Source organism: Diuraphis noxia, unplaced genomic scaffold (assembly GCF_037042655.1).
Source record: "Diuraphis noxia isolate RWA-SAM2 unplaced genomic scaffold, SU_Dnox_SAM2 contig0001, whole genome shotgun sequence".
Taxonomy (NCBI): Eukaryota; Metazoa; Arthropoda; class Insecta; order Hemiptera; family Aphididae; genus Diuraphis; species Diuraphis noxia.
This window is the reverse complement of record NW_028301711.1, coordinates 99,707,681-99,719,709: the sequence shown is the minus strand read 5'-3', so window position 1 is coordinate 99,719,709 and position 12,029 is coordinate 99,707,681. Positions and strand designations below refer to the sequence as shown.

At 27.6% G+C, this 12,029-nt stretch overlaps 1 protein-coding gene across 4 annotated transcripts; it reads left to right on the top strand.

Annotated features, from left to right (window-relative positions):
- The first annotated feature begins 9,216 nt into the window (after nt 1–9,216).
- LOC149062763 (uncharacterized) lies at nt 9,217–11,591 on the top strand. 4 transcript variants are annotated; one of them, XM_089217722.1, is made up of 7 exons: nt 9,217–10,332; nt 10,414–10,533; nt 10,705–10,776; nt 10,848–10,904; nt 10,965–11,057; nt 11,124–11,172; nt 11,343–11,591. In XM_089217722.1, exons 3-7 carry the CDS (start codon nt 10,738–10,740, stop codon nt 11,471–11,473), a joined length of 369 nt encoding a protein of 122 aa, XP_089073848.1. In that variant the 5' UTR covers nt 9,217–10,332; nt 10,414–10,533; nt 10,705–10,737; the 3' UTR covers nt 11,474–11,591. The 4 variants fall into 4 exon arrangements, with proteins under 4 accessions (XP_089073848.1, XP_089073845.1, XP_089073846.1 ...); XM_089217719.1 differs by having other exon boundaries at nt 9,219–10,332; nt 10,414–10,611; XM_089217721.1 differs by having other exon boundaries at nt 9,223–10,332; nt 10,414–10,611; nt 11,124–11,166.
- Nucleotides 11,592–12,029: the final 438 nt, after the last annotated feature.

Genomic DNA, 12,029 nt, shown 5'->3' with positions numbered 1-12,029 from the left:
TTTCGTTAATCCGTTGATGAGATATTGCTCCTCAAAGTTAGGTGGTTTTGGGAGATAGTTATCGTAATATGTAAATGTGTTATACCTCGTCAGCAGATACCGCAGCTATCAGGATTTTTATGTCCCAGTGCAAAAGATATCACACTTTTCAAATCAGTTCATAAAGTACTTAGAGCCCCTAAATGTATTTTATTATGCCCATTTTGCAGGGAGACACGAAGTTCACCCCACGAAGGTGATTACGTCAATGGTCAGTGGTCGTAATAATTATTATCAATTATAAAGACCAGAAGTTATAAGTAATAAATTCGATATCGTTCAACCCAAGATATAGCGGCGATAATCTTTGTACCTGATCGCCGATAATACCTACATACAATAACACACGATCATAATATTACTATTATTATTGGTCTGCTTCTGTTTGTAGCTTCGATCACGATCTCACCTCTATTCTATGCTCCAACACACCATAGAATAACATACGGAAATACAGAATTATTTTAGTGTTTAGTCCATAAAAGTTACTGTTGTCCATGGTTTATCATTACAACTAATACAACTGTCTATCATAAAGAAAATACAGTGTTACCAATATGTGTATTTACAAAATAAATAGTAACTTACTGTTTATTTGTCACAAATAAAATCCCGTTTTTGTTACTCTAGTAGACAGCCTGTACTACAGTTGTAACAACTGTTAACTGTTTTAAATCACTGCTGTAGTGTACAGTAATTTATTTTCCGTTGTCTGTTACTCGTTACTGGTCAGTATAATTTATAGCATGGTGCTATGGCGTCAGCGACCGATACTACCAAGTACTAATTACTTGTGTACTACAGTCTACAGTAGTAAACTTAATAAATTTCACATTTTCACAATAATATTATCATAATAAATAATATTCTGTGCCTTTGTAGTTTTAACGAACTAGCTGATCTAGTTAACTGGAGCTCTAGTTAAATATTTAAATATGTTTAATTTATCAACTTACTTATTTTGTTATTTTCAATAAAATTCCAAGACCAATTTATTAACTTGATGTACATGTGCCTACCAAAAATTCATTCGTTCGTAAGTATAAGAATTCATATTAAATATAAATTTTAACAAACTTTGGTTAAGAATGGAAAAAATGTAACATACATACATAAATATACATGTATGTATTTGTATACAATTTGAATAAAAAATACATGTTATTTATATTTTAGCTTATGTTCAAATTGCTTGCCATCTTCAGTTAAACAAAAATGTTTTAATACTTCAGAGGAAGTAGATTTTTTCAATATTGAGTTTTCAATTTTGTTGCAACAATCTCTTATTCTTTGTTTAAGTTCCTCCACACTATTGCATTTTTCTTTATACACTTCATTTTTTAGATGGCCCCAAAAAAAGAAGTCAAGAACACTCAAATCGGGGGAACGAGGTGGCCATTGAATAATGGGGCTGTGAGTTCCAAACCAGTTATCGTCTCCATACATCTTATTGAGGTATGCACGTACAGCCAAGGTATTATGTGCTGGTGCACCATCTTGCTGCCAAATCAAATTCAAGCGCTGTTGAAGTGAAATATTTTCCAATAGTATGGGTATATCATCTTTCAAAAAACCAAGATACTTATTGCCATTAAGATTTTCCTCAAAAAAATATGGACCAATTAAATACTCATCAATAATCCCACACCAAACATTCACACCCCAACGAACTTGCTTAGTTCATTAATTTTAAGATTTTTAAATTAATAATAAAAACAAAAATCTAAACAGTAAGCACTGAATACGACTTCAAACTTATTAATCCTACCATCTTACCATCCTACACACACTATTGGCAAAATTAATTTTAGTTATTTAGGTATTCTATGGTATTATCAAAAGTAATAACCAATGGTATTTTCAATGATAAATGAGTGCAATAACAATTAATAATAAATGTACAATATATTATATAATAACCATTTCTAATAATGGACCTTAATGGCATAATATTAACAATAAATTAACTTAATAGGTAGGTAACTTAATTTATTTTTTTATACATATAATATACATATAACTGTGTATAGCTTTGGTAGATTTAACTAATACAAAATAATGTGTTAATTATTATTATAGATTTAATATATCTATTTAATGCTGTTTACCATATGGATACTTTGAACATGTAAATGCCTATTAGGATTTAAGTTTTTTAATGATAATTTTGTTTTTTAACAAATCAAATATTGTACCTCTTCTCATATAAAGTATCATTTGAGCACATGCACATTGAATAAAGAAGTTAGACAAGTACATAACACTATGGTACATATGTTTATTACAAATCTGGAAATACAATACTCTGAACTAATTTAATATTAAGTATAAACAACATTTTTTTTTATGTTTACAATTTCAATTTAATACATTTACAATTTCAAATCAAATATTAGTATAATATAAATAATTCACCATACATCGCTTCAATAGTTGTAATATACGTTGTAGGACTAGGTCTTTTTGACCAATCACATGAATTTAATCAATATGTAGCTATTTAAATAAACAATGACATACGTCCAAATATACATATATGGCACTGATCAATTTTTATAATTATATTTTATGTAAAAAAAATCATATTTTCAATGTCGCGAACAGGGTTTGAGACCATTGGCACAACTAGAGTGTGCAAAAGGGTCTTTAGCACCTCTTATTTTTTTAGATTTAACTATCATTATTATAGTGAAATACCCTCAATTTAATGTTTTTAAAATATAAAATATTATAGCACCCCACGTTTTAAATTTTTTAATGTATATTTTCTACTTTAATAAGATGCAAGTGATAACCACTAACAAAAACTAGGGAGAGAATAACCATTTTTTAGATTGCTTAATTTTGATTATTTAAATGTTTTTTTAAGCGTTTGATTTGATGATTTTAGGTTCTGTTTAGCCCTGAACCCTGTTCACGACAAAATTCCTCACATATTATACTGATATTATTATGAACCGTTAAACAATTTTACTTTAATAAGCCTAGGACTATGAAAAACCTATTTCAAAATGATGATACAGTTTAATCTAAATGTTCGTTTTGCAGTTAATATGCAAAATATGAGTAAAGATAAAACATGTATTCAAAAAATTAAAACAAACTTTTCAATCACCCCAGACTTAAAAAGTAAAATTTAAAAATGGTATTAATAATATTCTAACTTGAATTTAGTACTAATTATTATTTGGTGACAACACCAATCATTGACAGAAATAATTTAGTATTTATCATTATGACATTATACAATGTAGCACAGTAGACTAATGTTTTTGGATGTTTTGATTATTATATCTTTTTTGTTAAAGGGCTTGTCCGTAAAAAATAAAAATAAAATAATTATTAATCACATAGCCACTTAAAAATTCTTAATTTGATTTAGGACATAATCTACATATTAAACACAAAATAAATATCTATATCTATGTATATTATCTTTTAAGTTGTAATGATTGATGTTGTCACCTAATTTAAATTATAAACTAGCATACAAATTATAAAGCTTTAACATTAGCACAATTTTTAGTTTTCAATACATTTTTTTTTTCATTCCAAAAATCGGTTAAATGATTTTTGATTTCCCTCTCCACTTACATTCCTCTTCAACTTTCTGTATGTTCCTATTCTAGTACCTTCAATCACTTGCTTCAGAAATGGAGTTCTAGCCCTTCCTTTTACAGGTTTCCTCCTTATAACGTGTCCGATCCATGCTTTTCTTCTCAATCTTAGCGTACTCCGTATTGATTTTTGATTCTCCTAAATACCTCAAATTTTTTTTATCTTTTCTGTCTATTGAATTTCAGCGTTTTCCAACAATAATACTTTAAAAGCTTTTATTTTGACTTTCTCAGTCTTCAGTAGTGTCCCAATATCTGCTCCATATATGTAGATCTACATTCCACACAAAGCCTTTTATAAGTGATTTTCTGTTGTCCAAACTTAATCTATTTGAGGTAAAAGATTTATTTTTTTATAGTAGGCCTGTTTGGCATGCGCTATTCTACATACTGCATCTGTACAACTTTTCTCATCGCTTGTGATTGAATAGGTATGTGAAGTTTAAGTGTTCTTTAAGCTAATGAGATAGATTGTTTTATTAATTTTAATTTTTGCTTGCATTTATCAACTAGTAAAACTTACCAATAGGTACATTGTACAAATGCACTTGCAAAGTATCCAATTCACGTGAGATTAACCAATTTAGGTACTTAAATGTTTAATTAAATTACTAAATAAAATACAATATGTGGTAAATATTATAATTTAAGTATATACAAGAACTAATAATATTATAAATTCACCATTAAAATTTAAACATTTAAAATTGTTAAGTATTAACAAATAAAATACTTTATTAGTTATTACTTATTACCGACTCACGATTCAAATATTGTTGTTATGACTTGTCTTATAACATTTTAACCTAAATTATAACCGTTTATTCACTCAACGTATTGTTGGTATGTGATTTACGTTAACCAGGTATAAGGTTTACTTCCATATCATGTAACCATGGTACCAGACTTTAATCGTCCACAGCGTACAAAACAAATAACAGCTGATCAAAATTAGTTTTACTCACGATTTTACCTAATCGCAAATCAGCCTAATAAACCATATCGTATTACCCGTGTTGTTCTGTCTTCTTATCCGTAGTCCGTCACGGCATGTTATGTCTATGGTTACGGCGTACTCCATAGATATGGAGGGGGGTCGTCGGGGGTATACGACGTGAGTAGGTATGCCACCACGGCACCACGAGTGACACTAATGGTCCGATTACTTAAAATATGACATCATGACAATAAGTTAATGTAGCGAGTTAGTAGGTACAATTAATATCATTTATCACTATTAGGTATATCTTGGGTTCGAATGATATCGAATTTATTACTTTTAACTTCTGGTCTTTATATTAGATAAGTATTATTATGACCAGTGGGGCGAACTACATTACACCCAGTCAAATGGGTATTATAAAATACATTTAGGGGCACAACTTAAGCTTACTGTACCTACTACTTGAATTGATTTGAAAAGTGTGATATCTTTTGCCCTGGGACATAAAAATCCTGATAGCTGCGGTATCTACTGACGAGGTATAAGTGGTATAACACATTTACACACTATAAATATCTCCCAAAACCACCTAACTTTGAGGAGCAATATCTCATCAACGGATTAACGAAAAATGAAAATTAGAACGTATTAATTAATGAAAAAAATAGTTTTATTCAATTATGAAATTTTAAGTATAGGTTACCATTTGAAAATCAAAAGTTGACAGTGGTTTACCTAATAAATATAAGGGTGAAAAATATAAAAAAGATATACAATTCTAGAACAGCATAAATCTACAATTTTGAAAAAAAAAAAATTTGAAAAAAGTCGATACTTTTTCAAATAATGAGTGTTGTTTGATAAAAGAATCACCCTGTACATTAATATATTGATTGAAATGTTATATTTGTATTTATATGTACATGTATAGGTATACCAACTTCAATCTCAAAATATTCAAGCAGATCAATATAATCAGATGGAATTTTAAAATCTTCAAAATCATCTAACCACAAAAAAAGTTCTGGACACGCCACTGGTTGAGGTCAATTCATCTACCGAGTCTTATCCGTGTACTGGTGTAAATTTGGTGATACCAGTGTGCTACAGTGTTATAGAAATACCGTGTGGTATTTGTGTAAATGTGTTCAATATTACCACAAAATAATCGCTATCAATTTTATTTTTAGCCGGTTTTTTCAACAATATTGCCTCACCGTCGTAATCGTTTTTATTGCGTGTGGTGACGGTGCATTAGTGCAGCAGAAATAATGTAGACATGAATGTAAAAATAAACCTACAGTATAATATTATAGTGATTACTGATTACGATAATCAATATAATATAATCCGCAGCATATTAATATTAATATTTAATAACTAATAAGTATCTTCAATTTTTTGGTCTATGATCAATTTGTTTAGTTTATATTATTATTTATTATATCACATGTGATCAGTATAATATATACTGACTATAGTTGGGACTTTGGGAGTACAGTCTGCTGCAGTTTCGTCTTGCGTCAACCGTTATATAATATCAGTAAGTATCTATTAAAATAATAGTAATAATAATAATTATATTTTACATAAGTATAGGTTACCTCTTACCTATACGTTCATTTAAATTAACATTTTCTATCTGTGTTTCGATCGAATCAAAGGAATAATTTTAGTTAGGTAAGCATTTTTCAATTGCAGTAGGTACCTATACTTAACGTACTGCCAGTTTCGGTATGCCTATACATAAGATTGAATCATAAAAAAATAATTATTATAAGACTTAGGTAGGTACCCAAAGTCAAAATATATTCAGTTAGAGTACAATATGAATAAATTTCTCCTATTTTTTGTATAATTAGTTAAATTACTTAAAACTATGTAATTTAAAGTAGGTATAGGAAGTAAGTTTATCTAATTAATCATAATTATTGCAGTATTAACACATAATTAGTATACCTAAGAAACTACTAAATTAAATGAATTGATAAAATAAAATATATTATATTATATATTATAAAATAAAATTCTTCGTGCTTATAATATAGATACTATAATATTTATATTTAATTGAAATGTTAGAAAAAGGTTTTAAATTAGGTAGCAGTAATTATACATCTACAGCGGTTCCCAAACTTTTTCCTATCGCGGCACATTATTATTAGTTATTATAAGTCACGGCACACTTTGGATACATATTATCTATATACTTATCGAATAATACGTATAGATATTAAAAATAAGAAACGTGAACGACTTTTATCAGTTGAACAAGAAATGCGGGTGTGTTTATCGTCGATCCCACCTAGAATTTATTGAACTATTATGCAAACAACATCAAGCACACGTCCGCGCACGGTAAAACTTATTTGCAACGACAATCTCAAATGAGTTGCGTTAGCGACTGTTGCGCAATTGTTTTGCAATTGATTTATGTGTTCTATCCGCACACGAGTACAATCGAATTTTGACCAGTTTACGAGTTCACATCGTAAGGTTGAGACGTGCATTTTTTAAAAAGTTTTTTTCAAACAAAGTTTATTGAATTATATTTTATTCAAAAGTTTTGCAACATGTCAAGAAGTAGTTCTGACGAAGATGACATAATTGACTACTATCAATAGGATTCAATACCGTAGAAACCGAAAAGTCGTACGAAGGGAATATTGGACTCATCCATATACAGAAAAAAATTTAAAATGCTGGTTGTTTATAGCAGCAGAACAGTTGAACCAAACTGATGCCAAGTTTATAGCGTTTTATAGAATGTCTAAGGATTCTTACCAAGAATTAGTTAAACTGGTTGTTCCAAACATACATAAGATGGACACAAATATGAGAGAATGTGTATCTCCCGAAGAAAGAATATTGATAACTCTGAGGTAAGTTTAATTACTCGCTATTTATTTTATTTGGTCCTGATAATTATGATAATAATAACATAGTATTAACAAATAACAAAATTAAAAAAGTAAGAATAATAAAAAATAATAAAAAATAATGAAAGAATACTTATGATTTAAAAAAAAATTACAATGGTGTGAAATTAGACTCATCGTTGTTGTTGTAGTTTTCGAATGTCTCTAAAAAGTTTGTATAATAATCAAGTGCATTTGATGATGCAGAAACCTCAGATGTGTGAGTTGATGGTAATGAAGTAGTAGATGGCGTTGACAACGTTGATGAATGTAGAGATGATATTATCATCTATAACACTAAAAATTTTGCGTTTAAATATTTTGATTTGATTATTACTAAAATGCTCGACTTCAGGTATCAAACTTAGTAGAAACATTTTAAGTGCTTCTTTGCGTTCACTGTTATAAGAATTAGTGGTCCCGGTACTTAAATTTGCTTCCAACCTTGCCTTTTTGGCTTTGAAGTATTCAGCCACACAAGTATCAGCTTCTATTGATGTTTTATTTTTGACCTTCAGGTTTTTCTTGATACGAGAAGACGACGGCTGTTCTGGAGGACAATTGCTTTGTTGTGAGTCACAAAAAATATAATTTGTATTTACAATATTATGTACGATATTTTTAGATCTCTGTGTTCTAACTTATATGTATAGGATGTAGATAAATACAATAAATACAATTCGTATTGAATAATTATTTTTAGAATACGTCATTCGTATTTCTCTGCGATGTAGTATGAATTTTGTATTTAAAACTTGTTTTTAAATTTTAAATTTTTGCTTATTTTCCGTGTGTATTATATATGAAACATTATATTATAATATGCTATAATGATATTATAATATAATATTATATTTTATAAAATTAAATTTTTTTATGATAAACATTACATCAATAGTGTGGTACATACCTGTCATGTTAACTTTAGCTGCTACCTCATGCCATGCTTTTTCTGTTAAATCCTTTCTAGAATAGCTAGTATTGAGATGTGTTAAATATCGTCCATTAACGTTACGATATCACATTACATAACACAGTGATAAAATAAATAACACCTTACCGTAGTACCGACTCGGGATATATAAATGTGTTATTTCAGTGGTGCGCGATATAAAATGTATACATTTTTCGGTTAATTACTTGATTGAGGTTATACCACGGGTATAGAAGATAAGTTACCATTTATACCGTATTTATAAATGTATGATAGTGAAGCCGCGAGCGACGTTTCATTATTTTCTATTTATAAGTTATAAGTTATAACTGATAACAGTAAATATCTAATCATACATTCATAAGTTAATTTAAGAGTTTCATTTTATTTCAAGCAATAAGCAATAAGCATAGTCTATAGACAAGTACGAAATACAAGTAACAATATGGTAATATCTAATTAATATTTAAATTATTGTACATTAAATTTGTTTGATGGGTATTTAGTGTTTATATAATATTTTTTCCTATTACAATTTATTTTAAATCTTACATATTATATTAGCATAATATAAAACTAGGTATGAGCATACCCAGTATCCGCCTAGAGCATTCTTTTAGGGGCTCTCACATAAAATATATAAGGGACTTGAAAAACTAATAAAAATATGAACTGTTTGTAATAATATAATCAATACATTTTAAACACATTTTTATTCTATTATATATATTATAAAATGTACTTATAGAGTATACAATAGGAATGTTATACCTACTTAGTATAATACTATAATCCATATAAGTATGAATAGTATGATAATAATGTTTATCTTTGAAACTCATATACTACCTAAGGTGGACATTAACTTCTTAAAAACATTTCAACTTACCTATTTTTAATTAATTGTCAAATTATATTAATAACATAAATAATTAAAAGTAACAACTAACAACTTAGGGCTTAACTATTTCCATTTAATTTGAAAAAATGATACGTAAACTGAAAATCCTGTTTCTACTTTCTATGTAAGTATTATTTGGTATCTATAACTGAAATTTTAAATAATTAATTAAATTACTACAGGTACTGTGTTATAAGAGGGATTAAGATAAATTGTTGACAAAATATTTAGTTATTGTTTAATAGTTATATTAAAAATTAATTACCTAGTTCAGTGCTCTTAGTATAATTATAAGTTAAAATTAAGTACTCTAGAAACTTTTTTTATAAAATAGTAACCAATTAGAGTCCAATTGTAAATGAAAATTTATAAAATCAATGTAGGTACTACCACATTATTACTATTTTTACCTGTTCTATGTACACCAACAAAGAAGTACATAAAAGTATCAAAAATGTTTATTACAATTTACAATGTAACAGAAGTACCTACCTATATAATTATTATTAAAATAATTATTTAATTTCCATCTCAAACATTATATTATTTATATTTATTTTCAAAAAAGTGACTATAGTAGCTAAAAAAGAGACCAAATGGGTGCACTAAGTCTAACTTATTTTTAACTGAGTTAATATGCTTTTCACCATTAACTATTAGAGTTAAATACATTGGTTCAAAAAACCTTTATTTTATAGCCTATAATGTTCTTAATATTGACTTAACTATACTATTAACTTATTTCAAACTAACTTTTCATACCTACTATATTGTAGGATAAAAGGAGACAGAAGAAAGTTACCGACGAACAGAAAGTGTAACTAGTCTCACTATTAGAAAACAATCCACGATTAGTTTCAGGCAAATTTAGTGCTGATTTTAGTTTTGATGACTCTATTAAAAAATGGAAAAGTATCATTTCTGAACTTGAGTCATGTTCAACTGGCCCAAAAGGGAAAAGTGTTGATGACTGGAAACGAGTTAGTACCTAATATTATTTGTATTTTATTTTATTTTATATTGTTTTTATTTAATTGTTATATGAATTTAATTTTGTTAAGACATGGTCAGACTTGAAGAGAAATGTTAAAGAAAAGGCTGCAAAAATAAGATCTTCTTATAGAGCAACCGGGGGAGGAGAAGCGTCAAATGAAAAATTATCCAAATTGGAGGAAAGAATAGTAGGTATTATCGGAGAAATAATGATTGAAGGACACAAAAGAGTACATGAATTTGGTTCACCTTGTGTTAAAAAAAAAGTAACTAATGATATATTATTGGCATATGCCTATAAATATATATATATATATATATATTTAAGTATTCTCAATTGAATAAAATTTAATGTTTAGGTAATAAACATATGCAGCCAACCAACCGGAGAAATGGATCCAATAATTCAGATAGATAGTGAAGTATCAGAAGTAATGTCATTATTATTTTCAATATTTTTTTATTAAAATATATTATTACCAAAAACGTTTATTATACCTAGGTTTTTATTGTAAATCATGAAGATGGATTTGGGAATAATTCTTTATATCAACAAACAGTAATTATACAATAATAACTTAATTGTTTATTTTTTTTAAATAATTGTCATGATTTATAGGATATAAGTAGCCCAACTATAGAAGATATTGGTGAAGCTTTGATTAATAATGAACCAGTACCAGAGAATGTTGTAGTTTTTGATTTCCCAGAGGTATACAAATATTTTAATTTGTTAATCAAATTATAATCAATTATTATATTATTATAATCTTTATAGATAAACCAACAAGAAAACATGTTGAAAACAAATTCTAAAAAAGGTAAAAGTGAGTATAATTCAGACGACAGTCCCCAAATATAAATATAAATTATCAATTTAAATAATATAATATACTTAATAACATTTACTAATGATGTTTTTTTTTTTTTAATTTTCAGATAGTATTTGAGTGTTGATTATTAAATGTAAATTTGTTTGTAAATTAATGTTTTTCAGAGCAAACTGAAATTGATTATCCCATGTACATGGAACAAATGATAAAAATTGAAACGAGAAAAGCAATTGCACTTGAAACATTAGTTATAACAGCATCAAGTATACTGGAATCCCTTAGAAAAGATAAATAGTTTTATATAGTTAATTTTGTTTTTTTGTTCACATAGTTTATAGTTTATTAAATGAAGACTTATTAATATTAATTTAAGTTTTTAAAACTGTTGAAAGTATTACATTTTTTATTTTGTTGTTATAGTTATAACATTTTGTATTTTATTAAAATTATTATAAAGTATTTTTCAGTTAAAATATAATCAAAGTGATTTGTTATAAAAAAAATAACACAATTTAACCATATACCTTATACTGACGTATAAGGTTAACAAATTTAACGCAATTGATTTACAATTTGATTTCTAATTTGCTGTCCTAGCCTATGAAAAGAATTACGCGCTCTACCGATTTCCTCATTTACATTCATTGAAATTGGTCTTTCATATTCAACATCAGGTTCTTCAGGTTCTTCTTCTAAATCATCCAAATTTGCTTGTTTACACATGTTATGAAGAACACAACATGCGATTGTTATTAATAAGACAAATTGTGGACGATAATGTAACATGCGATGCTTAATTAAACAACGGAAACGTCCCTTCAGCTGCCCATTAACTCTTTCTATAATTACCC

Excerpts from the sequence above, each read along its gene's own strand:
- LOC149062763 (XM_089217719.1), top strand. The coding sequence starts at position 10,555 with ATGATTGAAGGACACAAAAGAGTACATGAATTTGGTTCACCTTGTGTT. Across the intron at positions 10,777-10,847 it reads TAGATAGTGAAGTATCAGAA|GTTTTTATTGTAAATCATGA; the intron begins GTAATGTCATTA and ends TATTATACCTAG. Across the intron at positions 10,905-10,964 it reads ATTCTTTATATCAACAAACA|GATATAAGTAGCCCAACTAT; the intron begins GTAATTATACAA and ends CATGATTTATAG.